General features: G+C 60.9%; 1 protein-coding gene across 8 annotated transcripts in view; it reads left to right on the forward strand.

Annotated features, from left to right (window-relative positions):
• Positions 1-27,921, forward strand: part of RBFOX3 (RNA binding fox-1 homolog 3) — a 395,456-nt gene that overhangs the window by 346,541 nt on the left and 20,994 nt on the right. For all 8 annotated transcript variants that reach the window (XM_079131106.1, XM_079131104.1, XM_079131105.1 and 5 more), the window contains one exon: positions 27,159-27,413. In XM_079131106.1, the coding sequence (XP_078987232.1) occupies positions 27,192-27,413 (222 nt within the window). In that variant the 5' untranslated portion in view covers positions 27,159-27,191. The remainder of the gene's footprint in view (positions 1-27,158; positions 27,414-27,921) is intronic.

Genomic DNA, 27,921 nt, shown 5'->3' on the forward strand with positions numbered 1-27,921 from the left:
CGGGCCCTCCTGGCCTGGGAGGAGGAGGCTCTGAAGCCAGCCTGCCCCCAAGTCATGCTTCCCAGTGTCTCACACGCCTCGCTGCCCAGAGCTCTTCCACCAGCCAGCCCAAGTCCCTCCTGCTGCTGTCCAAGGCTGGGCCTAGCTCCCAGACCCTCCTCCCTGGGACAAGGAGAGCCACCAGGACCAGGGAGGTCTGCAGCAGGGTGTCGCGCAGAGCCCCCCACCCCTCCCCCAGCCGAGTGTCCCTGCTCTGCAGCTGCGCCATGCCAGGGAGGGGTCATGAGACGCTGCCTCCCACGCTCTACTAATCCCCAGATGGATGCCGCGCCTTCCCGGCGTTTGCTAATTTGGAAACACCATCCCGATGTAACCACAGCGATAATAACACAGCCGGCACATTTCCCTGCAGCCGGCTGGGGTCTGTCCCTGGGGTCTGCGGAAGCTCCCCAGTCCCTGAAGGGTGTCTTAAGTTCTTAGGGTGCCCTGTCCTTACATGGCGGCAGCCAAGGGTAGGTGTTGGATCCCACCAGTCCACGCCAAGCTCAGCTCGGGTTCATTGTTAGAGTTTCTTGAATGACTGTTTCCCTGGCCCCGGAAGCACCTCAGACATCCCTGCCCACCCCAGGGCCCTGCAAACTCAGGAGCTATTAGCATGCCCCACAGAGCACCTGGCCTTTCCCATCATCTGGGGAACTTGGCTTTGGCTGGACCCCAGCCAGGCCAGCAGAGGCCCTCAGAGGCTGCCAGGAGCATGGAAGGGGTGGGCCTCTGCGTCCTCAGTCCCCAAGGACTGGTCACTCCTTCCAGATAGTAAACCCTCAAGCTCAGCACCATGACCAGATCTCATCTTCCATCCTTGGCAACCCTTGGGGGCTGTGATTACCAGCCTCGGTGTTGGCCAGGGAAGCAGAAGCCCAGAAAGGTCCAGTACCTGTGAGTGGAGGGCTTTCAGCAGGCTGGACTCAGGCCAGATTCGAACTCGGGTTGTGGGGCCTGTGGTGTTTGCACTGCCTCCCCCACCCCTTCCCCTGGGCACAGCAGTGGGGAGGGGAGCAGCTTGAGCTTCCAGAATCATCTCCACGTGGACCCACCCAAAATGAGAAACTTGAGTGAGGCCCGTGCAGGAAGCAGGAGGCTCTGGAGGGACCCCTGGTGGGGAACAGGACTCCAGGTCTCCGCCAAGTCCACCTGGAAGTTCGGGAAGTGCCAGCATGGCACCTCCAGGGAGCGTCAGCCAGCATCATCCCAGGCCCTGGAGTGCTCCCTGGACGCGTGTGCCCTCTGCAGGTACTGTCCCTCCAGGGCTGGCCCTGGGTTCCCACAGGCAGGAAGTGGGCCTGTCCACAGCCTAGAGGACTGAGAGAGGTGCAGGCGAACCGGCCCCAAGAGTGTATTCACTGGTCACGTCACCCCAGGTAGCCCAGGCCCCCAGCTGCACATGCCACACCTGCCCTGCACCTGCTGGCCCTCTGCATCCACCCTGCTCCCCAGCCGTGCTGCGGAGGCTGCTTTGTATGGATGGTGCGGCATTTTGGGTAATGAAATATTCACAGGTCAGTGATTCCCTGAGAAATGATGGGATCAGTCAATCCCTTTTCAGGGAGTAATTTTCTTCCCCTTCACAGCCTGTTTCATGTTGACAGTCATTAGCATGAGAGAGGCTGGATCGAAGGCGCTTGTCAGGGTCCCCATGAGCGGCCGCCTTCTCGCAGCTGCCCTGGACGGGCGCTGGGCACACAGGGCACAGACAGCTGACAGGTGGCCCCAGGTGCCCTGCCCTCCTGGGTTTGCCAGCCCGCCTGCTCGGCTTTGCTGAGGCCCCAGGAGCCTCCCACCCTCCTCAGGTGAGCTCTTCCAGGCCTCAGACCCGGGCCCGTCTCCAGGTCAGTAGGGACTCTCTCCAAGGCTCTCCTGGGAGAGAAGGCTCTGCAGGGGTCAGGAGCAGGAGCGGCAGTGGGCAGTGGGCAGCCTAACTGCCTTTACAGCCATTTCCAGGCTTTGGGCTCAAATCCAGCTGACCTTCCCAGGCTATTTGTCTTCTTTGCACCTTGGTTTCTGCTTCTGTAAAATGGACTTCACGAGTTGATAGTGCACTGGAGGCACCTGCAGAGGCACACTGAAGTGGCTTCCTCTGGAAGGTCACATGCCACCTTTCCCTGCAGCCAGACTGTCATATAGGTACGTGCAGCCCCTTCCATGACCACAGTGTCACTGACTCAGGCAGTACTGTCTCCTGGGGCAATGCAGACAGGACAGGAGGGTGCCTACTTAGGATGTGTCCAGATGGAGCACAGTGGGCTGGGAACCAGGACTGGGCCAGTCCCAGAGTAGCCAGAGGCCAGGGCGAGGCCTCTCGTGTATATAATGGTTTCCTGTTTCTGTAAGATCAGAAGCAAGGAGTCTGGCTCCTGTGCCCAGGAGCCTGAGGAGGTTCACAATGACTGCTTGGCTAAAGCTGGAGGGGACCCCTGCCCCGTGGCAGGAGCAGGGGTTACCCACCACCCCTCCCCCGTGGTGGGATCCACCTGTAGCAAGGGGCCTGCCATCCTCTGGCACAGCTTCCGTGGCCTCTCCCACAGAAGTGGGCCAGCAGACGCAGATGCGGGCCTGCTATGGGCAGCTGTCTTGGACAGCAGGTCTACTCTGGAGCCAGGGGATGCGGGCTGCCTCCAGGTGGGGTTTAGACTCAGGGACGGCCACGGCCCACAGCCCTGCTCACGTCCCCAGGTTCCCCAGTGCCATGCTAGACACATGCCACACAAACCAGCCCCTCAGCCACCCCTGTCAGCTGCCCTGAAAGCCCCTGGGAACTGACTGGTTTTGCATCTTCTAACCCATGAAGTTGCACCAGAGGGTCCAGAGTCGGGAGGAGCAGAGGCCAAGCCCCCTGGGCTCTCAGCCCAAGTCCCTCAGTGCCTGTTGAGGACCCAGCCACTTCTCCTCCCTCACTGGGCTTGATGCAGCCCTGCCTGGGGGACAGGGGACCTGCTCTCACTGAATGACTAGCCTGTGGCCGGCAGGGAGCAGACGCCACATGAACCACCCAGCGGCCATATGTGGGTCCACTCAGCAGTGGTCCAGGGCCTGAGCTACCAAGGGTTCTCAACTGGGCGAGTGTGCCCCAGGGCAGTGTGGGATGCCACCCCACCCTTTTGGCAGAGCCCCAAGCCCAACAGTAGGAGCGCAGAGCTTCTGTGAAGGCGGGCTGCCCGAGCCATAGGAGCCCAAACAGGCTTCTGGAAAATAGAAGCATCCAAGAGAGGCTGGGGGGTGCAGGCAGAGCATCCCAAGCCACCTGGAGGACCTGCCCCATGGCCTGTACCCACCGGGCATTCAGGGCCCACACCAGGCAGGACAAAGGCTGGGGCTGGGCAGGGTGCCCCTCCAGGAGCCGCTGGGCCCTGCTTAGTTCAGAACCACCTGTGCCCTGGCTTCTCCCCCAGATTAGTGACATCAGACCCCCTGGAGGGGCATCCGGGCACAGTAGCTTTGGGATTTTCCCAGAAGACTTCAGTGTGGTCACATTGGAGAGCCGCCATCATAGAGGGGGGCCGCCACGTTCCTGGAAGCCTGTTTGAACTGCAGACGCCCAGCCCGCCCCAGGCCGCTGGATCAGAATCTCCTCCGGGGAGGCAGGGCACCTGGACAGGTGGGCACTAGCTCCTGCTGAGCCTGTGGGAGCTCAGACCTGCCCCAGAATGGGGCTCTGGACTCCCCAGCAGCGCCCCCACCCTGGTGTTTCCTGGCTCAGGACGGCAGCAGTACGGCCTGGACCTCGGTGTCGATGGTTCCCAGAGGCCATTAGTGTGGGTTCTCTGCACAGGGCCTCAGTGGGTGCGGACTGCACCAGGAGGGTGCAGGTGGCTCTTCTCTTTTGACTTAGAGCCTGGTGACAACTGGGACGTGGGCAGACAGCCACTCGCCTGCCCAGACACCTCCTGGAGCCAGCCTTCTGCTCCTGGGCTCGGCCCTCCAGAGACAGTCGGAGGGGAACCTGGGGCTCACAGGGCCTGAGACAGGCACCCGCCCACCCTCGTCCTCTGTGGCCTTCCTGTAATATCTGCCATTTTACATAAGACGGGGCAGAGGCAGGGGCCCTTCTTCAGGTCTCCAAAGCCCTGTCTGGAGGGCAGGCTATTCTCTACTCACTGACTAGACTGGGGCAGCTCAGGAGGGCTGGGCTGGCCAACAGGCAGGGGAGGGCAGGTCACAGGCTCCTGCTGGCTCACTGTCCCTCCACCACAGAAGCCAGTCCCACCCCAGGGAGAGCTCCAGGCCCCTTGCAGCCAGCACCTGCCTGCGCTTAGATTGCTCCTCCACAGGGGCAGGACTGGCAGAGCTGGCTGCAGGGCCCCTGCTGAGCAACCAGTATCCCCTTGAGGCCATCCTTGAGTGGAAGAATGGGGGTCTGTCTGGGTGGTGGACAGTTAATAGGAAGGGGGACCCAAGAGGAACACTGTGGGTCAGGGTCCTCCCAGAAAAGGTGGGGGGTCTTCATAAGTTAGTGCTTCCTGCAGGAGGGGCTCCTGGGCACCATCTGCCTTCACACTGGAAACTCACCCAGCCCTCGGTGCATAATAGTGTCCCTGAAAAGACGTGTGGACAGCCCCCCACCCCAGCGAGACACCTGGGGGTGTTGAGCCAGTGCTTGGACTAAGAGGATCACGTGTGGCCGAGGCCCAGCCTGCATGGGGCCAGGGCTCTGCGTGGCAGAGGGTGGCATCATGCCTGTGGGGAGCCCCCAGCCATGGGGGCTGGCCCAGGAGCTGGGACAGTGGGCAGTGGAGGAAACAGACCAGGGGCGAAGGTCTGGGAGATGAGCAGAGGCTCATGAGACTGAGACTTGATTCACAGGCCCTCCCTCCAGCCACAGCACAGCTGCCCCACTGTGCGTCTGAACCCCGAGCTACCCAGGAAGGGGCTTGGCGCTCCCAGAGGCCTGTGCAGGAAGGAGGCCTGGGTGAGCAGGGAGCAGTGCTGGCCTCACCCCCATATGTGCTGTCGGGATGCAGGCACAGGGACCCACAGGTGGGGATCCTGGCCTGGTGGGGCCGGTGCTCAGATGGTGGAGAGCGAAGGGTCCCATCCCTGCCCAGGCCCAGAATGCACTGGACTCACTTCCTGGGGCTGGGGGGCAGGGGCGGGGAGCAGGCCAGCTCTTCTTCCCTCTGCAGCCTGGCTCCAGGAGCCCCCTCCCAGGGACCCTTCCTCTTAGTCGTCTATTCCTGGGACCTGGACTCCTGGGACACCAGAAGGGGCCTCCACTGACCAGGCCAGTGCATGCTGGGAAGGTCAGCTGTCCACCAGCCCGTCCCCTCCCCACCTGCACACTGAAGGGTGGTCTCCAGCTGCCTCGCCACATAGCCCACTGCTGAGTTCTGTGGCAGCCCCAGGAGGGGGCAATAGGCCAGGTACCTGGTCAGTTCTGCTGGGGTCAGCAGGGTTGGGAGGGTCATGCAGGAGCAGGGGCAGCTCAGGGTGGAAATCCCATTAGTGTTCGGCCATGGGCAGCACATCCAATTAAAAATTGATTTTTCAGTTTGATCCCAATCATGATGAACCACATTCAGACCCCGTCTGCCTCCTGGACACTGCTGCTCTCGCCCACGGCCAGCCCTGCGCTGCCCACCCGGCTGCCCACCCTGGAGGGCTGATGTGGTGAGGGGCGCAGGCCCATCCCTCACCATGTTTGGGAATAATTACAAATGAGCCGCACAGGGGGTTTTGTTAAATGAAAGTGTCACCCTGGCGAATCGTATTTTTATTTACTGCGAGGGTGTGTTTTCGGTGTGGCTCCAGTTAAAAGCTGCAGTATTTAATTTCCCTCGATCCAGACAGTATTTCAGAAGCGTCGCAGAGTGAGATCGACTCCCACTTCACCCTCCCTCGTCCACAAACTCCGAGGCTTCCCGAGGAGCCCCGCTGGCTGAGCCGCACAGCCTCGCCCTTGCTCCCAAGGGCCTCTGCGCTCCTCTCTCCTCCCTGTGGGGCCTCCAAGGCTCCCTGGGGTGTCCAGGCAGCAGAATTATCACAAGCAGGCCTGTTTCCAGTATCGCTTGCAGTTTGGGGTGCCGTCTGCTCACCGGCGTCCTCTCCTCGTACAGCCCAGGTGGGCTGTCCTGAGACCACTCCAGGAGATAAGGGTCTCGCCAAGGGACCCCCGGCCCCTCAGGACTGACTCGGGCCAGCCTGACCCAGGCACAGGGCCCAGCGGCTGTGGCTGTTTGTGACTATGTGGACGTGGGAACGTGCAGCCCCATCCTGACCGTCTGACCTTCCCCTGCCGATCTTCTGTGTGGCCTCGGCCCTACTCATCCTCCCTGAGCCTCTGTAGAAGGAGAGCTCTAACCCTGGCTTCTCATGATATAACTGGCTTCAGGATCACACGCCCAGGACAGACCCCTCCCAGACCCCAGGGGGGTCCTCTGCCCTCCCGCCATGGCCCCCCTGCTCTTCAGGTGACTCCCAGCAGCAGGTGGGGGCTCCTGCAGACCTTCACCTGAGCGCTGAAGCCCCTCCAGCTTCCTGGATGTACCTGGTTCTGGTTCCAGGGGGAACGGTCACCCTCTTGCTTACTAAAGGAAGGCCAGACAGAGTGCCCCTCCCCAGCAGCCTGCCCAGTTGCCCAGCAACTGCCTCCCCTGGCACGTGTTGTGGCACATCGTCCCTCTTGCTGCCACATTCCCAGCTGACTCTGTGGCCGGGGCCCGTCTTGCCTGGAGGGGTCCACGGCTGCCTCCTGGTCCTAAAGAATCGCCAGTCTGGTCTCCCACCGGCCAGGGCTGTGTGCCCCTGCTGCGGTGGCTGCCGCTCTGGGGGCCTCAGATGCACCCTCTGGCCTCGAGACTGTGCTTCTGCCTGTGTTGATGCCTGCTGGGGGCACAGCACTCCCCACACGCTCCATGTACAGAATTTGTCCCCAAAGGATCCTCAGGACCTGGTCACTGCATTCAATGCCCAGGACCCGCCCTGGGAAGCCAGCGCCCCACTGAAGCCCCTTGACTGCCTGCATCCCTTCCTGTGGCCTCAGCTCCTGGGGGAGGCACCTGCAAGGCTGGCCTTTTTCATTTGGCAGGGGCCCTTGGCGTCGCCCAGGAGGGGCCCTCTGTGAGCAATGGCCAGCTGTTCTTTAAGGGGTCAGCCCCCTTCCTACCCCTTTCCCAGGGACTTCCACATCTAATGGGCCTTTGGCAAGATCCAAGTCCACGTCAGGGCCATGTGGAGAGGCACTTGGCAGTTGGGCACATTGCTTCGGCAGTACTTTTAGGGCCTTCCTGGGGACACCAGGAGGCACTTCCCTGGCAACGTCTGTCCATGTGCAATCTTTGAGAGCGTCCCAGAAGAGTGGGGTTCCATGGCACACACTTTGAGAGGTGCTGGTCCACAGGCCAGTTGGCTCAGCGGCAGAGCCTGCCTAGCACACGTGAGGCCTTGGGTTCCATCCTCAGCACCCCATGAAAATAAATAAGTAAATGAAATAAAGGTGTTTTAAAGAGAGAGAGAAAGAGAGAGGGGTGCTGGTCCAGAGCGAAAAGCCACGAGCAACGGCAGCCGGCCCCCACGCCCCGTGAGCTGTGGGTTCTTCACACGGGCCTTGTGGCTCTTTGAGTCTGTTTCCCTGTCTGCATAACAGGACTGTCATCCTCCTGAGGCATCATGCACTCTGCTGCGTGGGCAGGCAAAAGTGCCAGCATGCAGTAGGCACTCAGCACTTGATGGTGTCTGGGCCACACGTGGCACCTGGAGACACAGGTGCCTACAGGCAGGTAGAGGCTTCCCGGAGCTGCCCTGGCCGGGGCTCAGCAGACCCTTGCCTGGGCCTGGACCCCGAGGCGAGCGCAGTCTGCCACAGGGAGCTGCACCACTTCAGGCAAGTCATGTGACTCGGTGTCCCCATCTGGACAGTGAGCCAGGAGTCTGTGGACACAATGGGCAGAAGACCCTGTGAGTGCTACGTGGCAGTCAACGGGACACGGCCCGGGACCCCAGGTGGAGCAGCAGGGCTGTGCTCGGTGTAGCGTGTCGGGGACAGTGGGGATGGCACGTGGTGAGGCAGGACGGCCGCTCTAAAGACCCAGCAACTGCCTCCCCTGGCACATATTGTGGCACATCGTCCCTCTTGCTGCCACATTCCCAGCTGACTCTGTGGCCGGGGCCCGTCTTGCCTGGAGGGGTCCACGGCTGCCTCCTGGTCCTAAAGAATCGCCAGTCTGGTCTCCTACCGGCCAGGGCTGTGTGTCCCTGCTGCAGAGCTGCCCTCCCTGGCCTCTCAGGGGTGGCCCCCATGGCCCAGGCTCTGGCGAGCCCCATGGGGAAGGAGCCCAGACCCTTGTCAGCAAGAGAAGATGAATGCTTTTAATTCCGTGAGCTTTGTGACCAACAAAAGGAGTACATCATCCTTCCAGACTGGAGCCCAGAGCCGATGCCCATCTGGCAGGCTAGGCAGGCCCAGGCCGAGGGGCCGCCGTTTGGACAGCAGGTGGGCCTGGGACTGAGGCCGCCTGGCGTGCTGAATGTCCACAGTGAACTCCACTTCCACTGGGGGCGGCTGCCCTGCTTAATTGGGTCACCATGTCCTCTGGACTTGGGTGGCACTGCGCTTGGGTGTGGGGCTCCTGTCCGTCAGTGCGTGAACTGCATGTGGGGGCGTGGCTGGGCGTGAGCACACCAGCGGGACTGTGTGCTCTGGGCCCGAGCCAGGGCAGGGGTGCACACAGCTTGCACACAGGAGCCAGGAGGAGTGGTGTGCGGGTCTGTGCACTACGTGAGCAGTGTGTATGTGTGGACGCAGTGTGGTGGTGTGCACACTCCCTGGACGAGGCACAGCGTGTGTGCATGAGCTCAGGAGTGAGCATGGATGCTGGCTGCATGCAGCGTGTGGGGCTGACACACGCACGTGGCGCACACCAGGAGTGATCGTGCATCGTGTGAGAGCGTGTCTGCTTGCTTGGCCTGTGGGAGGCACGTGCCGTGTGTACTTGGTGCAAGCGTGCCAGTGTGTTGCACATACACTCTGTGGGCCACAGTGCTTGTGCCCATGAGCGTGTTCCAGCAGGAACGAGCCTTGCATACCAGCAAGAGCAGGCACTCAGCGTGTCCCTGTCTGGATGAGTGTGAGTGTGTGTGACCAGGGGCCACACGTGGGGTGCCTGGGACCCGCCCACTGGTGTGTGCGAGCACGCATGTGTGCATGGCTTCTGGAGAAGAAAATGTTTAAAAATGGAGTTGTCAGCCCCGGGTTGACAAGCGCAATCAGCAAAGTGCAGCGTCGGCAGGATCGCACGGCTCCTCAATTACCCGGGAGGAAATGGCCCCGCTTTGTGCTGAGGAGGCAGAGTGTGGCTGGAATAAAGCAAGTGGAGCAGACCCAAAAACTTCATTAATTAAAGAAACTCATTAATGAGGGACATTTAATCAGCCCAAGATTGGATCCACACTCGCCTCTTCCCCGAGCCAGGCGCCTAGCAGGAAGGAGCGCCGCCTCCCGCGTGCCTCCTGCACCCACAGCCCTGGCACCAGGGGGCTGGAGGGGAGGGAGGTGCCCAGCAGCGGGCACAGGGGGTGCGGGGAGCCAGTGTGCAGGTGTGTGTGGGCGGCAGGTGCCCTGGCAAGGAGGCGTGTCTGTGAGGGATGGGAGGAGCTCTTGCTGGCAGTTCTGGGGGCTGCCCACCCCTCACCTGGGGCAATCGGCAGAGTCTGGGGACATCTTGAGTTGTCATAGTTGGGGGGGACTACTGGCATCTAGTGTGTGCAAAAGGAATGCTCGCGTGTGAGCAGGGCCTGGGTGTGTGAGCATGTGTGTGTGTGTCTGTGATTAATGTGTCTGTGGCCCTCTCTGGGATTCAGAACAGAGCACAGGGCACCTATGGTGAGCTGAACAAAGGGCCAAGAAGTGTCATAAGAGCTGGGCTGGTCAGGGTCACAGGGTCAGAGGCATGTGGCTGAGTGTGCAGAGCCCCAGGCCACACAGGCATCTCTGAACCCCTGGGAATACCTTGTTTTTCAGTGTGCATGTTAGTTTTCTCTCACTATGACAAAATACCTGAGGTCAACATCTCAGAAGGAAGGAAGGTTTATTTTGGCTCAGTTTCGAGGTTCTGTCCACGGTTGCTTGGCTCTTGTGGGGCCTGTGGCGAGGCAGCACACTGTGGCAGGGGGCATGTGGTGGAGCAAAGCCGCTTACCTCGGAGTGGCCAGGAAGCAGCAAGGGAGAAAGGGCCCTTGAGGGCTCGCCCAGTAACCTAGCTTCCCCCCTCCAGGCCACACCTCCTAAAGGGCCCAGCTTGCAGCACCTTTCCAAGCCAGGTATGGGGGCTTCCCTGTGCTTTTCTGGCTCTCTCCTGCCTCCCCTGACTCAGCACCACACATAAGCAAGAGGGGCCAGTAGCACAGGAGAGGGGCTGCCTCCTCCAGGCAGGTGGTCCTGCTTGGACCCAGGGTATCCTCTTGGCCCACGAGGGGCCCCAGCCTGTCTTCAGTGTTCCAGCCACTCCTTGTACCAGGTGGGCAGCTGACACACCAACCCCTGAGCCCACCTCCCAGCCTGGGCATGGGCCGGCCCCAGTGACCCTCCTCCTACCGGAGGCCCAGGCGAGGCCCGTGGGGAGGGGAGCCCTGCCCAGAGGTGGGCTGGCGAGGGAGGGTGGCAGTGTGCACTGGTGCCAAGTGCCAGCTGGGAAGGCCATGGGGGCTCCGTGGAGGTGGAGCCTGCAGGGGTGTCCCTGGAGGCAGGTGGCTCTTAGCTGTGACCTCTGGATTTGCAGGAGGAAGGCCCAAGCCTCCACTTCAGGGCAGGAGGACAGGGGCTCCAACCACAGCAGCAGGGACTTGGTTTGACACTGGGAACTGCGGCCCCAGTGTGAGGCCAGGGGCGTGTGCCTTCTGCAGGCTGACGGTGCTCGGTGGTCCTGGTGCGGCCCCCTCTAGAGGTAGAGGACCGGCCCAGGCATCTCCATCTCTAAGGCCTGACTTCTGCTTGGTCACCGGGAGGAGAGCGGGAACTCTGGGACGTCAGGCCACTCGAGGGTTGTGGGGACATGTGAGGACCCGTCCCAAGCCTTGGGGAAGAGTGGGAGGCTGTGGCTCATGGCAGGCCTGGGTGGGGAGGGGCGCGGCCTGGACCCTCCCACATTCCCACCAGCCTGGGGACTGCTCCTGGGCTGGGAAGGGGCCATTTGTAAGTGTGGGGCTCACCCTCAGCATGTGCCCAGCCTGACCCCCGCGCTCCGAGGTGAGCCCTGGACCTCATGGGGACTGCTCAGGGCGGGGCGTGCCCACTGGGGGACAGGTGGCCTGAGTCTGGGCAGCAGAGTCTTCCTCCTGGAGGAGGTAGTGCTCGCCTGGCCCTGACCTCTTGCCCCAGAGTCCTGCCCCCTCCGAATCCGCACCCTCCCGTCTGTCCCAGCTCCCAGCTGGACGCCACTGGGCTCCGCCTGTGTGCTGGCTCAGTCTCCCCTGCTGGCCTTCATCTACCAACAGGTAAAGGAACGAGACCCTGCTGCCCCTGCCCAGGTCCTGGATCCTAGGCCAGGTGGCACTGCAGGCCAGCGGCCCGTTCCTCCTCTGGGTGCCCCAGACTCACTGTCTGCAGCGTCAGATGGGCCAGTGGTATTCCCCAGGGGCCTGACTCAGAGTCCCTCCAGCACCAGGGACGTTCAGGGACCTTCAGGCTCTGCCCAACACGGGAACATGCAGGAGGCCGCCGCAGACTCAGAAGCGGCCAGTGAGCATTTCCTGGACCCGTCTTCAAGGTCCGTCCTCTTCTCTGGCACTGCCAACAGAAATGCCAGTGCCCACCCATGCCCACTGTCACCTTGTGCTCCTCCTCAAATGTCCCCAAGCCCAGGCCCTGGCCCTGCACAAGAGCTCCTGCCTGCCCTGCAGTTGGCTCACAGCACAGGTGGCCTCAGCTGGGTCCAGGGTCCCCAGGTCCAGGCCCTGCCCTCTGGGCATCTGTGATGTGTGAGCCGAGCATGGTTCTTCAGGGCCACAGGCTGTTGGCAGGTCAGATGTGGTTGGAGAGGTGTTTTGGATAGCTTGGGGATGTGAGGCTGCTGGTCCTTGGGCTGCACTCAGGAGCCGCATCTGAGATCACCACGTGATGGGACCTTCCTGTGTCCCAGTCCAGGGCTGAGAGTCCAGATACCACTGTGCAGATACTTGTGACCAGGCCTGAAGCCTCCTCCAGAGACACCATCTGGACCACCAACTCCTGCAGTCCCTGTGAAAGAAGGGAGCTTCAGGGGCCTTGTCCCAAACCATGAGTAGAGCCAGTTCCCAAGCCCGGCTCCCGCGGTGGGCGCTGGCACGGGGTGTGTTATGTAACCTTCACCGCCGGGAAATTTACCTTCCTAATCGCATCTTGCAATTCTCATTTGAGAGTGTCTTCCCAGAGCTCACCGTCACCAGGAGTCGGCTGCAGGAAGCCTGAGGGCACCACAGGAGGGAGAGGGAGAAGTCTGGGACCTGGGACTGTGGGGCACCGACCATGAGCTGCACCCGGGGCTGGTCCTGCCTGCCCAGCCGCCCCTGGTAACCCCACCCACCCCCCATGGCCACCCTCTTGCCTACCTCGTGTCCTGAGCACCGTGCTTAATATCCTGTTCCATTTGCTAAATGAAGAGCACGGACCATTAGTAATGCTAATATTGCCTAATGGGGACAGCAGAGATGCCATTGTGGCTGGAAGAGGGCTTGTCGGGGGTGCAGAGCGAGAGGGGCCCTCGGACTGGGTCGGTTCTCCGTGGCCCTTTGCTTCGAGTGGGCCCCCTTGACAGCTGGCCGTCAGCCTTGTGCTCACAAGGCCACCCTGGAAGGGAGCTTTTGCCCAGATGTCATTCTCCCTGTCCCCCTCAGTAGGACCAGTAGGCCCTCCACCCTGGACCCTGTGCCAGATGCCGCGTGTGTGTGAGCCTGCTGCCTGCACTCACCTGCTTATGGGTCACGGTGGCATCTCGGAGGAGAGAGGAGGACAAAGTGGAGATCACAGTGGGGAGGAGATGGCTGGGCTTCCAGCCTCGGGAAGAGGAAGGAGGCCTGGTCAAGCGGGGAGTCTGCAGAGCCTAGCAGGACCCAGCGCTGAGCTAGTGCTGCTCACCATCGTACGGTGCCCCAGACGGTTCTCAACAGTGACGAGGACGGAGCTGCTGCGAGTGGCAGTGGCTGGTTGGTTGAGGCCGGCCTGGGGCTGGGCCTTGTCGAGGACCCTGCCCCTGGCTTCTCCCACCAGCCCTGCCCTTGGTGGCCCACGGGTGGCAGAACATTTGCCCACAGTCCCTGTCCCCGCTGGAGGAGCCCCTCCCGTCCCTGGAGGCAGAGGGCCCTGGGGATGGGAGGCCCTTGGTTGCCCCCACGCTGGGTCTGTGGGTCCTGGCCTGGGCCACTCCCCTCCCCAGCATGGCTCAGGCCAGGAGTCGAACCCGAGCCTCACTTGGCTCTCTGTGCAGTGGGGGAGGCCCGGATATGGCGGCGGCATGACAGCAAGTGGGACAGGATCCAGAGCCCCCACAGCCAGCACCTCGTGTCCTCCATGGCAAGCAGGGCCATGTCCGGGCACCTCGTGGTGCTGGGGCCCTCCCTTCCCATGCCCCCACGCCCCTTCCTTCCCTCCCATACCACCTCTCTCTAGGCTTTGTGTGCCCCCAGAGGGCAGACCAGCGAGCAGCCACTGAAGCTGGCACTGCCCGGGCAAGGGTGGACAGCCACCTGCTCCCCGCCCCCGCCCCCTGACCTCTGCCCTCACCCCCAATTCCAGCCCCGCAGCTCTGGCGTCCCTGGCCATCTCACCAGTCAGACCAGCAATGGCATCATTTCTGCTGACCACAGCCCCACCTGTCCCCAGAGGGAGCTGCCCAGTGCCTGGGGCTGACTGTGTGCGATGCCTACACGTGCAGAGCGGCAGATCCAGACCCAGGCAGAGCCCAGGGACATGCATGAAGTGGGGTCACAGGTCACAGGGGCAGGACTGGCCCAGCTCTCCTGCCACCTTTGCTGACCCCAAATACAGCACCTGCCTGCCCCCCTTCAGAGACCCCGCCTGTGCTGGGCCTGTGCTGGCCCTGTGCTGGCCCCAGCCCAGTCCAACCCAGTAGTCCCATGCCATGTGGGGCCCTGGGAGGCGGGACCTACTGAAGGTGTTCCATCATCCTGGGATCGGGGCGAACCCCGTTCCCAGCATGCCGCAGCCCCACTTCCTAGCCCACCAGCCAGGAGGCTGACAGCTCCTTGCACGTTTCCCCAGGCAGAATGGAGAGATGGGGTGGAGGCGAGGCAGGTGGAAGATAGTTCATGGAACCCCGTTATTTATGACTGGTATGCAGTGAGCTTAGAGGGAATTACTGCTTAATCGTGTGAAAATCCGTCGGCTCGCCTGGGGCTTTTCAGCTGAGAGCTGAGCCGCCTGAGCAGGAAGGAGCCGAGTCTGGGCGGAGGGCGGGGTGGGCTCTGGCCCGGTGGCAGGCTCCATTCTGGGCATCTGTCGGTCATTAGAGGGGGAGGCTCCTTGGAAGTTCCCGGGGCCAGAGTTTGCTACGTGTCTTGAGCCTTGAACCCCAGCAGGCGGTGAGGCCCAGCATCCTTTCTCTGAATAATGGTCTTAAATGCACAAGATAAAGTGCCCGGATGGGAAGGAAACCAGCGATACTGAAACTCATTATCAAGAGAACTACCCCCACACAGCTGTGTGGCGTTGTAGGCGGCCGCTTCTCAACTAATGCAGGAGTCGCCAGGCCTGGTGCTGGTCTGGTGGCGCCCAGGCTTGGTGTTGGATGATGTGAAAGTTGGTAGGAAACAGTGGGAGGGGCCGCCGCACACCGGGGTCTCTGCTAGCATCGGGTTTGGGGTCCTGCTGATGCCCAGGGCTGACAGCCACATGTGTGGGTGGAGATGGAGGCTGTCTTCCTGTTCAGATCACGGTCATCCTGAGTTCTGTCCCCAGGAACCCACAGAACACATGGAACATGCCCTGCTCGTTCCGGCCCATCTCATCCTGGGGTGGTGGCAGCCCTGGGTCACCACTGTTGGCCTTCACAGTGCAGATGAGGAAACTGAACAGGAGCGAAAAGATTTGCAGCAGCCCCACCTCTGGGCACAGAGGCTGCAGCTAGAGGGTGGCAACCCAGCCCATGCCAAGCCTGGGCTGAGGGCAGGGCAGCTGACACTCTCCAGGGACCAGTGCCAGGGGTCTAGCTCTGTGTTGGCTCAGAGGGAACTCAGGCGTGTCCCCTGGGATGGACAACAGGCTCCACACTGAGGGAGGCCCATGCCAGGGAGGCCCGTGGCCCACTCCTCGGCCTCCACACTGCCATCTGCCCCCACGCCTCTGTGGGGAGCCTGGGGGCCTGAGGCCCTTCCCGAAGGCTGGGAAGCTGTGGTGCAGAGGAAGAGAGAAGAGCTCTGCGCAGGGAGCGTGGCCCGGACCTCGGACCCAGCTCACACCGCTCTCATTGCCAGCAGCCAGTGGCAGAACAGGGGACCCACGGTGGGTTGTGAGCCCGCCGAGGGGCCTGGGCTTTAAGGTCCTGCTCTCCCATGTGAGCCCGCCTAGGTCAACCCTGGAGTCCCGTAGGTCCAAGGGGTGTGAGGAGATGCTCATCCCACCCAGCCCTCTGAGTTGTCAGGACAGCCTGGACACCAGGCCCTCATGGGGGAGAAGGGAGGGAGAGAGGAGCGGGGCCAGAGGGCCGGTGGCCGTGGAACACGGGGACCTAATAGTCCCTGAATGAAGTAATATGCGGTGTGACGGGCCATCCGACAGCCCCAGTTAATAAGAGATATTATACTGGCTGTCGGGACAGGGCGGATTAGAGGGAGCGGGAGGAGCCAGTCACTCAGGTGGATTCCTGCCCCAGCTGCGCAGCACTGCCCCGCTCCCCTCTCCTGGCCCTCAGCCCTCCTTTCCCACCTCTGATGCAGAGGATGCCCTGGCCTCCCACAGAGGCCCCATCTTGCTCCCACCCCCAGGCCTCCCCACACCTCCTCCTGCGGGGCCGAGGAGTCCCCTGAGACAGGCCCTCCCCACCCGCAGGGAGGGTGTCCTTGGTACCAGCCCCGTTGTGCATCTCTCCCCAGCTGCAACCATGGTGACTTCAGGCCAGCAGCTTGAAATTTGCAATGCTGGGCGTGTTTACACCAGGGAAATGGGCACGAGCTGCAGAGAGGACTTTACCCCAGAGCATCCCCAGGTGGAGACTAGGGAGGGCCCGGTCAGCCCACATAGTGGCGTCCCACATCCTGTGATCATTGGGAAGTGCCCTGCACAGATGTGGACCTGAATCAGGACTCAGGAAACCGGTCAGGTGCTGGGCCAGGGCATCGTGTAGCAGGAGCCTAAGGGTACCTCTACTGCAGACCCTCCGGTGTGGGCAGGAGGGCACGCCCTCTCTTTAATCCCAGTTGGACAACAACCCATTCCTGTGTGGTCCAGAGCGGTCCAGAGTTGGTCAGGCCTGGGTTCAAACTGCTGGTCAGCCAAGTCCTGGCTGCGTGTTCTTGGGCAGGTTACTGCCCCACTCCATTTCTTCCCTTGTGTGGAGATGCCAGTTCAGGGGGTTGTTTGAGGATTAACAGAAACAAGGTGTTTCTATTGCTTGAGCCAGCACAGGTCATGACCTGCTACTTAGGCCACTGCTGAGTCTCTGGCCTCAAAGTGCTGACCTGCAGGGCTAGTGCCTCCACATGCCCCTGAAGAAGTCTTGGAAAGGAGGTACATTTTGTCCGGCAGTGACCGTTTGTCCTGGAGCAGGGACTTTCCTTGGCTCACCCTTCTGGAGCTGCTGTCTACAAGGGGCAGGGAGGGGCCTCCAATGCAGAGGGGGTGGCCCTGCCCCCTGGGCCTCACTCACCTTCCTGCTGAGCAACTTGGCTTTCCAGGGGTGCCCAGGCTGGCTGGGGGCCTCTGTTCCACCCTCCCCATCCCTCCTAAACTGAAATTTGGGTTCAGGAGCCCATGAGCCATGAAGGTGGCCCGTTCCTGGGCTTGGGAAGCAATTGAATGAGAAGGCAGCAAGCTGGAGAGGGGGGCAACTGTGGCCAAACAGGCCTCTGCCTCTCCCCCACTGGCTGCCCCCCCCAGGCGGCCCCAGCGGGACCCTGGGTCCACAGAGCATCAGAGCCGCTTCTGCTCCTCAGGAGACCCTCAGCACTCTTGTGTGGTTTAGTTCTCTACCGGGCTCCTGGGAAGGCAGGGCAGCCCCTTCTTCTGTGAGTCATGGAACGATGCTTGATGCTAATGCCAGCGCATCCCGCTGCCAGGGGCCCCCAGAAGTCCAAATGTTATCCAGATCCCAGCATAGCAGGCTCATTGGCTGGCCATTGGGAACCAGCGGGACCCTTCATCAGTTCATGCTGAGGGGACTTCTGCAGAGGTGACCACTCCCTGAGGACAGGCACCTGGCATCTATTGGAGAGCAAGCCCATGCATGGCACTGCTCTCTCTCCTACAGGTGCAGACACAAAGGACATAGGCCCTGCAGCAGTGGGACCGAGGGAGCCAGCCTCTCCAGCCGCCCCTTCCTTCCCCACAAGGCCACAGAACGTACGCCAGGCCCCTATCAGCTCATGCCCCCTGGGATGGGTGGTCACAGGCCTCTTGTGAGCAGGGCCAGCTCCACCCTCTGTGGATATCCAGATGGCTCCTGCTCACCCTGGCCGGTGCCAGTGATCCTGGCGGCCTCTGACTCTTCTGATGAGGGACAATGACCGACCACAGGTGGATGGCAGGCCTCTTCCTGGATGCTTCCCAACCTGACCTCCATTCCTAACACCTCACTCTCCTGTGATGTGCATGTTGGAAAGAGGAACGTCACCTTCAAGAAAACACGGCCGAGTTGTGTTCTCCGAGACTGTCCCCGCGCCCCTGCTCTCCACCTGCCCCCACTCCATCACCTCCTGGACCTTGAGTCTCCTCTCCTGGTTCCTATTCACACGTCACCCCTGGGTGGGCCTCTGGCTCCCTGGAATCACCTCCATCTGCTCTTCCACAAGGCCACCTGGGCAGCCTGGCCTGGAGCCACCCTCTGCAGGGGGCATCAGGAAGCAAAGGCTCCCAGCACTGAGGAAGGGACAGTGCCAGAGTTCAGGCACGTGCTGCCACGTTCTAGTGACAGCAGTGCCAATTTGGAAGGCCCGCCCAGATTCAGATCCACCCGAGCCACTTAGCTGCAATTCCTCACCTGGAAGTCGGGCTGAACGTGGCCTGTACCTCCTGGGCTCCGTGAGGAGGTGTCAGAATGGGTAAAGATATGGGGACTCTTTGCATCCTTGGAGGGTCAGCCCTGAGGACCTGTCCGTGGGCCATGTGTAGAGCTGGTTGTCCAGTGGAAATTTCCGGAAGGCAGATTTCAGCTCCACAGGTGGCACAGCTTTCTGGCAGTGCTCTTCTGAGATCAGTCAAAGGAGCTTTCTCCTGGGTAGTGACAGAGGGTGTCTGTCAGGGAGAGTGTGGCAGGCTGGGTTGTGTCCTGCACTCACGTCTATCTACGACTTGGGAATGGAAGGAGCATTTGGTTTGCTCACACTTCAGCCAGAGATGTGACTGCAGAGTCCCCAGCAGCCAGAGACAGACCCCACCCCACACATGCGACCCCCAGGTGGGGGCAGGGGAAGGACTGTCCTGCTTCCAGGTTGAGAAGATCAGAGCACTGAGGTCACCTTAGTCGTGGGGTCCTAGGGACTGAGTCCAGACCTCCTGACTGCCAGTGGTTAGCGCCCAGGGCAGCCAGCCTCCCCTCCACACACTGGCCTCTGCAGAGGGTCGGGAGGGTCGCTAAATGGACCAGGAATGCAGGTGCCTCCTGTTCTCCAGCGTGGGATTGCGGCCTGCCACGGGGCTCTGGCCCAACTCTGCCCGAGGCTTCAGAAGTTGACGTGCAGCATCCTATTCAGATCCCCATCACCAGCAGGTGTGACTGACAGCCCCAAGATCTAGGCCAAGCCTCCTCCTCCATCATCCCTCTACATCCGTGTACCAACCACATCCACATGGTGACATGGCAGGGGGAGTCAGGAAGACGCTGGAGCACCTGGGATGTTGGGCTGGGGCTGGGGAGCTTTCCTGCCCACTGACCCAGTAGGCCCCGGCCTCAGAGTCCACCTCTAATGGTCAGGGGGCTGGATGGGTGGTGTGGCTGCGAGAGTGAGTCCCTGTCCTGGGCAGGTTCAGATGCAGGCAGTGGACTGCCTCTCGGGACGGGCACAGGCTGGTGCACATGCCAGGTGGACATGGGGCTGCCACCCCTGCTCCCTTCTCATTCCTGCCTCCAAGCCAGCTCTGCCCGGAGGTGGGGAGAAATGGCCCAGAGCCTGGCTTCCCACTGCAGCCTGGCCTGCAGACCTCGGGCACGCGGCGCCCTCTCTCCAGGGGTGAGGAGTCGGAGAGCAATTAGCTTAATTGGCCTGGAGGGCCTGAGAGTAGAAGGCGCCAGGAAGGGACTGTGCAGAGGGAAAGAGGCCAGGCCGTGCGGGGAGGGGCTCTGGCTGCTGCCAGACTTCCAGAGCATCGTGTCCTGCCCAGCACAGCACACGCAGGCCGCGGGACACAGGCCAGACAGAGAGGGCACCAGGCCAGCGGCATGAGCAGAAACCCTTCTGGGGTCCTCGGGGTTAGATCTTAGAGATGACGGGTCCTGCCACCCAGCCTCTGCCTGAAGGTGGCGGTTCATTGTCCCCATTCCACAGACTGGTTTGCTGAGGTCCAAAGAGGTGAAGGCCAAGCCCAGGTTCACTCAGCAATGGAGATGGTGGGCCAGTGCTTGGGGTCTAGGAGCCAAGGGCAGGTCCAGCCCAAGTGCAGGAGCCAAGTCCAGGCCAAGCAGGCAGTCCACTGCAGGGCCCTGCCCGTCTCAGGACCACACTGTCAGTCTATCAGGCAAGAGGAGCCCTTTCATCCAGCATCATGACATCAGGACTAGTGAGTAGCAGGTGGCTTGCCACTTTAGAATAATGTGAGGCAAGTTTACTTCAAGACTATTACTGAAGTGTCTAGAGGGTAGGAGGAGGGGTCACCAGGGACAGCACAGGAGCCTGGAGCTGGCAGCAGTGAAGATGTTCCCAGAAGCAGTGATGAGAACCAGGAAGGAGTGGAGTCGGAGCAGGGACCCTTTAGAGGAGGCCGGGCCCACCTTGGTCCAAGATAGAGTTAGCCTGGGGGCCTCCCAGAGGAGGGTCAGGGAGCAAGTACCCAAATCATGCCTCCCTCCAGCTTCCCGGGAGCCAGAGAACACGGAGTCCAGTCCACACTGGCCAGCCTCTCAGAAGAGAGACAGGACGGATGGTGGGCAGAAGCCCGCTGAGCAGATGTCAGATGCCAGGCCAGCCACAGCAGCCTCCCTGATCTACTTCCCCGCCCCACACTTGCGCTGGTTCCAGATCTCTGCACGTGGCCCTTGGTCGGCTTGCCAGGACGAACACCACCGTCCCTGGAGCTCACCACCTGCCAGCCACTGTGCTGTCACCTGGGAGCAGCAGCCCTGCCAGACCAGAGCCTCTTGCTGGGCAGACTCAGTCTCAGTCCCCTCTGCCGTGCACGTGGGGCCTCCGTGAATGCTTCGGGGGCGGCCCTTAGTTTTCAAATGTCAGGCTCACACAAGGTTCAGACCACCTTGGTCAGTACCCCTTATCTGCCCCAGTATCAGGCTCGGGTCAGCCCGGGGACCAGCCTGAGTGTGGTCTGAAGGAACCAGGCAGCATGAGCTGGCAAACGTACAGTCACCCTCTCCTGCCATGGATTTGGGCCTGATGTGCCACCTTCGCCAATGGCTGTGGTGTGAACACTCCCGTGACCCATTTCAGGCTGGGAAGGTAGGGTCACTAACCTGGAGTGGCAGAAGCTCCCAGGTGCCTCCTCAGCCCTCTTGGGACACGTGCAGAGAGTGCATGCAGTGGGTCAGTCCTGTTGGCATCCGGGCTCTGTGGCTCACCTGCTCTACGACCCTGACCAGGCATGTTAGCCCCTCGGCGTAAAAATGGTGACCGCGATCCCTCCCACGTGGAGGAATGGGGCAGACAAACGTGAGACAAGGAATCTAAGCAACAGCTCGGGGCAGGCCAGCGCAGCAGGGTTTCTGGAGAGACCCGCTCAGCCTAAATACCCCCTGAGGCTGTTTGCCAACCTCCCCGGCCACTGGACAGGTGTTAGTGGGATTTGTCCCTGAGCCTCCTGTCCCTGGCCTGCCTTACTGGTGTGGTGCCGGGACTCGGTGAGATGGTTTGCGGGACACCCACAGCTCAGTTGGTGACCACAGGACTTTTCCTCTTTCTTCACTGGCGCGCTCATTTATTCACTCATCAGCCACATGATCCATGCCGATCCTGCTGTGTGTTGTCCCCTGCTGTGGGTGCTGGGGATCTGCAGCAGGGAGGCGAAGTCCTTTCTCTCCTGGAGGTTATGTTCTGGGCATGGGAGAAGCAGGTGACCGCGATGATAGATACCTGCAGGCTCTCGGGTGGGAAGGCAGAGTGGGCCCCTGGGATGGGAGTGCCCTGTGAGAGAGAAGGCAACTCCATGTGAAAGTGTCCTGGGGTGCCCGGGCAAGCATGTCCCTGCAGAGGGAGTAGCCAGGGCAGTTTCCTTGTGGTGGGAGCCAGACATTCCAGCAACAGCAGGGACATTTGTTGCTGGAACAGAATTAACAGGAGAGACGTAGGAGACGAGGGCCCAAAAGTAGGGATTCCGGCCAGGACCAAGGGGTCCACAGGAGGACTTTGGATTCTGCTCTGCAGAGAGCAGGCCATAGCAGTGGGATGGAATAGGAATAGTGGGTGATAGAGATGGTGGGATTCTGGTTACCTGTTGAATGCAGAGCCCCTGGAGTTTGCTGCTCAACGGCGGAGAGTGGACCCAAAAAGCAGAGCTACCAGTGAAGGTCAGGCGCAGGCTGAGTGCTGCGCTGTCCGGGGTGGGGGATGTGTTTCCCGGATTGGGGAGGACCTTAAAGAAGGCAGGTTTGACATGGGGCCATGGGGGCCCGTCAAATGGAGACTGCCATGGGCGGTTGGATTTCTGGAAATGGAGATGTAACTTGGGGTTCTCAACATATAGATGGTATTTTAAATTTCAAGACTGGATAAAGACCTTCAGATAGTGAGCGTAGCCAAAGAAAAGAAGAACCTCAGTCTGAGTTTTGGGGCCCATCAATGTGCAAAGTTTGGGGAGAGGCACAGGAACCAGGAACAGACTTGGAAGAAGTAGGAACTTTGGTTTCCAGCAAAGTAGGAACCAAGAGAGAGCAGGATAATGCAGCCAAGAGAAGAACTCTTTCTCCCAAGAGGAGCCACCATCCGCATCTGTGCAGCTGTGGGGACTGGACACTGCCAGTGGATTTTCAATATGGTAGAAGCAAAAACCTTGGAAAATATGGGTTTAGGGAATAGTGCCTAGGAACGCTGGCTTGGAGTGGGATTGAAAGAGAACGGGAGCCAAGGAATTGGGGCTGTGGGTATAATAATTCATTCAGGAAATTTGCTCCAAGGGAAGCAGGGAGTTGGGTTGGCAAGATGAAGGAGCTAAGGGTTAAGGGTGTGCTGCTTTCTCTGCATAAGGGAAAGTGCAGTCTGTCTGCTGGCAGCCCTAGAGAGTTGCCAGAGCTGTAAGCACGTGCTGGTGAGAAGGGCTAGACTCCTCTGTGCAGGTGAAGAGGTTGGTCGCACCCAGCAGTGTGGACGATGAGGTGGGAGAGTGAGTGTATATTTTCTTCTACTTTCTATAGCAAATAAGGAGCTAAGTTATCACCAAAAGAGAATAAAGGAGGACATTTGGGAGGTTGAGGAGGAAGAGTGAAATGGTTGTCCAGAGAGTGGAAGCTGAATGGCAGCAGGGACAGGCATAGACCCCAACTGACCATTCAGTGTGGTTTACTTCTTCAGTGTGGTCCATGGAGTGCAGCAGGAGGACCTAGATCTTAACAGTTTTGCCAGGCAAACGTGATGATGGGGGAGAGGAGCAAGTGTATAGAGGCAGGGGATAATGACTTGACTGTGATCTTAGCTCATCCATCTGTTCATCGTCCATCATCCCTCCCTCCACCCATCCATCCACCCTCCCACTCGCCCATACCCCATCCGGCCACCTACCCACCCATCGATTCACCCATCCATCTATTCTTTCAATCTACTCATCTATCCCTCCTCCCACCCACCCTTCCATCCATCCATCTATCCGTCCACCCACCTACCCTCCCACCCACCCACCCTTCCACCCATCCCAGGTACACATCCATCCATCCATCCATCCATCCTTCCATCTATCCATCCACCCAGCCTTCCATCCATCCACTCATCCATCCATCCATCCATCTACCCACCCACCCACCCTTCCATCCATCCACTCATCCATCCATCCATCCATCTACCCACCCACCCACCCTTCCATCCACCCACCCACCCACCCTTCCATCCTTCCATCCTTCCACCCATCCACCCTTCCATCCCTCCATGCATATGCATTGAGATTCTTCCAGGTGCAACAGGTACTATGCTGAGCACAGAAATGTGGTGACAAAAGATGGATGGGGTGACCACTCTGGGAATTCACCATTCCGTGGGCACTTAAACAAGCTGCCCTGAAATGAGGCCATCTGAAGCCCCATGACCTGGCCCACAGCGCCCACGCCCAGGCCCTTCTTGACTCTGACCCTAGCTGGCCTGGGAAGGAGGAACCAAGCGCGGGCTGCTCAGCCCTGGGGTGCAGGCTCTCACAGGCGCTCTCTGGCTGGCCCCGGAACCCTCTGCCTTTCCCTCGAGCCTGATCAGGGGCTCTCCACCAGGGCCACTTCGGACTCTCCTGGAAAACTTGGGTCATGAGTCGCCTCAGCGGTCAGAGCGGGGCCCGATGTGGGCACATGTTTAAAGCTCCTCAGGAGATAGGGGTGGCATCTGGGCCTGAGAGCCTCTCTTGGGACCAGAGCCTCCCAGATCGTGGCATGGAGGAACCACAGGGCAGGGACGTCATGAGTCCCCAGGACCCAAGTCACACTAGCCAAATGTATTCTGTATTTGCTCAGCCCAGGTGTAGCAGGGACCATTTGCAGATGGAGAAACCTGTGCAGGGAAGACAAATGGTGACCAGGGCCCCCTGGTGGCTCAGAAGGGAGGTTGGCATTCCGGGGTCCAGACTCTATCACTCCCCACCCCTGCCTTGCTGTACCCTCCCTGGAAGGGCCACAGTTCTGCATGGTGGTGCGGCCAAGTGGGACTGGGGCCAGGCAGCCTGTGCTGCTATCCCGGGTCCTCCATACTAGCCTTGAAATCTCATGGCCTCTGTACCTCCATTTGGTTGCTGTAGAGTGGAGACATCAGTGTCCACATCATGAGGTTGAGGAGCATTGGCTGGGTTCACGTTCATCACAGCAGGACCACTGGGTACCCAAATGTGCTGCTCCTGTTACAGTGTCCAAGTGGCCCCCAGTGTCCCTGTCTCAAGGGGCCCCTTGCCCACCTCAGAACCCTCAGACCCTGGTGCGCACTGCCCGGGAGCCTCCACCTTTGTGTTGACAGGTCCCCCCACGGTGCCCTTTAGTTCTGAGCTCCAGCTCTGCAGGAGCCACACAGCAGGCATGATTGGCGGCTATCACACAGCTCCAAAGGGAACCCGGGGAGGGGCGCTGGGGAGAGTTGGTGTGGGGAGAGAAGGACGCGAGTGCCCATCCTTCCTCTGGCCTTGGCGGAGTGGGGAGCGGTTGAGCTGGGAAGGTGGTGTAAGTTAGTGAAGGCTCTAATTAAATATTCATCAGTGGATCGATCTCCCCGTGGCTGCCAAGGCCCATGACAGGCCCTCGCCCTCACATGCCCTCCATGCCCCCTGCTTCCTGTCCACCCTTTTGCCTTGTCCCCCCCCCCCCCCGGATGGTCCTGGGTGCTGGATCCTCTCCCACAGCTGCTGGACATTCTCCCTTGCCTCACCTCCCCGTCCCAGGCCCACCACTTCCCAGGCTGGACGCCCATGTGCCAGCCAACCGTGGGCGATGTGGCCTCCTGGGCTGCTTTGCAGCAGAGGCAGGACCCTCCAGCCACAGGCATGCATGAGTGTGCGTGCGCCTGTGCCCATGTGTCTCCCTCAGAGCTCAGGTGCTGCCCCAGTTCCAACGTTTCTGTAGAGGGACGAAGGGACCAGGCGGCTTTGCTGAGGGGGAGGAAGGCAGGGGAAGAAAAGAGAAGGAAAGGATTTCTGAGCTGAAGCCCTGCACTTGGTGTGTCCCAGGGTGACAGGCAGGAGACAGTCCCCACTGCAGAGCCCAGCAGAGGTGGACAGTAGGCACTTTAGGAGCATGACAGGGCTGACCATCCACCCTCCCAGCTGGCAACCAGGCAGGCATGGGTGGGTCGGCTTTCGGGGAGCAGAGCCCCCGTCTCTGTCCTTGCCTCATTCACCATGGCCCGTGACAGCAAGGTTCCTGGGGCACTTGGTACCGTCACTGATTATTTGGCATCTGGGCAGCTGTGATGTGAGTTTTCCTTCCTGCTGGACAGAGCCGAACCCGGGTTCATGTCTGGCACAACCCAGATGCCCAGGAGTCAGCTATTGGGAGAATAAGTTGTAACCTAGTGGACGGTGTCATGGAGAACAAGGCCCGGCCCGCTCTCTGGGGGGCATCTGTCCTGTGTGTGAAGACAGGGGAGACATTAAAGCATGCAGGGTGGGCCTGAGGGAGCAGGAGGGGCCCCCCTTGGCAGGCAAAGGCACTTGGCCTGCACCCCTGAGGCTGTGGCAGAGGCAGATGGGGTGAGAGGACAGTGACAAGCCAGGCCAAGGGAGCTGTCCGATGTGCAGGGAAGCAGAAGACCTAGCACCAGGGCAGCCCAGCCCTGCCGGCACCCAGCAGGGCTGCCCACATCAGGGTGGTGAGGGACGCGTGTGGTTCCGGCTGCAGGGGAGCCTCGGGCGAGAGGTGAGAAAGGCTGCCTGGCTCACAGCCCTCCTCATCCAGGAAGCCCACCGCGGCCAGGACCCCCTTCTGCTGGTCCCTTGGGAGCTGCGCCAGGGAAACCGGCCTTGACCGTGCGGAGCCCTTCCAGTCAGGCTGTCCCAACAGGATGGCACCTGTCCTTCCAGGAGATGGTCGTTCTCACCACGCACACCCGGGGTCTGTGCCTCATCGGTTCAGGGCGTGTCCGCAGTGGAAGAAGCGAAGCAGAAGCCCCTCTCTCTCCCGCCTCTGCCTGGCCCTCGCTTGCTGACCACTTAAAGGCCCCAGGCCTCTTCTCTGGGGCAGGAGGGCTTTCCACCAGGCTTCTTGAGGGCCTGAATCAGAGGTTCCCACAAGCAGAAGGCCTGGGTGAGGGCACGGTCTGCTCCCGGGTGGAACTGCTGCCCATGTGGGATCCAGACGCCACTCTGAGGGGCCCTGTCCTCACACCCTGCAGGCACCCGCCTGGGACCCAAGCTGCTGAAAGCCCCCAGGAGTGACTGGGGCTGGCACTGAGGGAACACATGTCCCCCGGGCAGCAGGCCTTTGCAAAGGCAGGGAGGGGTCTTCAGGACCTCCTTGAGGATCCTTGAGTGGGAGGCAGAACCTTCTGGTTGTTGATGCTCCCAGCGATGGCCATCACGGGGGCTTGGAGGGGGCTCTGCCTCCAGGGACCCAAGCTGGGCTGGGAGAGTTTGAAGCTGGGAAACCAGGGCTCAGCACTGCGGGGAGGCTACGCAGGTGGGGCAGCTGCAGAGGACAAGGGAAGGGCCTGGTGCTGAGGGGGCAGGGCACCTCTCGCCCAAATCAATGATATCGTGGTGGTGCTGGTTTTACAGTACATTGCTAGTGGGGGACTCCAGGCCAAAAGCACACGGCATCACTTTTACTTCTTACCACTGCATGTGCGTCTACACCATCTGGACATAAAATTGTCCATCTTTTCAAATTAGGTAGGTTAAAAAAGAAAAAACCCCACCTGAAGTGCATTCTGAGGCCTGAGGTTTAAGTGCGCCCCTCCCAGGGGTGTCTCATTCTGGACCTGGATTCCCAGTGCGCCCCCGCCCGGCACCACCTCCTGCTCTGAGGTGTGGCCCCGCTGGGGGAGCCCCATCTAGGGACCTGGAAAATGCTTCTGAAAGTACAATGTGGAGACCACCAGGAATTCTGGAAAATCTCTGCTCAGCCGAAAGTCACCATCCCTGAGGGCTCTGGGACAGGATAAGACTAACCAGGCCTTGCTCTCTCCCTCTGCAGGGTAATCAGGACGCCACGGCTCCGCCTGAAGCGATGGCCCAGCCCTATCCCCCTGCCCAGTACCCTCCTCCTCCGCAGAACGGCATCCCCGCTGAGTACGCCCCGCCCCCGCCGCACCCCACGCAGGACTACTCGGGCCAGACCCCAGTGCCCCCAGAGCATGGCATGACCCTGTACACACCAGCACAGACCCACCCAGAGCAGCCGGGCACAGAGGCCACCACACAGCCCATCGCTGGGACCCAGACAGTGCCGGTAAGGGGCCTCTGCCACTCTGGGGCCCAGCCCGGGAGCTGCAGGAGGGGTGCTCCCAGAAGAGGTGGCTCAGGAGGGCCTGAGACAAGCAGGTTGGTGGGGGCTGGGAGGGTCCTCTTGTGCAGAGTGGCCCCTGGAACGGGGGTCCTCATCCCAGCAATGGTACTCCCAGCCCGGACCTCAAAATCATCAGCTGACACCAGGGAGCATGTGTTAAGCAGACGCCATGGAGGGACAGTGGCACCCCCTGCCCACCTCCAGCTGCCGGGCTCACCTGGGAGGTGGGAAGCCTGTCCTCTGCTATCAGCGCCCTCTTAATGGAAAGCCAGGGAGACGGTGGGGGCTGGAGGCCTGGGCCCGCAGGGTCTCAGGGGCACGCGGTGTGGGGGGCGGCGGCGCTGTCTGGCTCACAGGCCCTCCTATCATTTCTAATCACTTGTAATCTACCTGCTTGGCTGCCCGCCAATCAGATAGCTTCAATTATGTGGTTGTAATGCAGCTCCAGTAG

This window comes from Sciurus vulgaris, assembly GCF_902686455.1.
Source record: "Sciurus vulgaris genome assembly, chromosome: 3".
Classification (NCBI taxonomy): domain Eukaryota; kingdom Metazoa; phylum Chordata; class Mammalia; order Rodentia; family Sciuridae; genus Sciurus; species Sciurus vulgaris.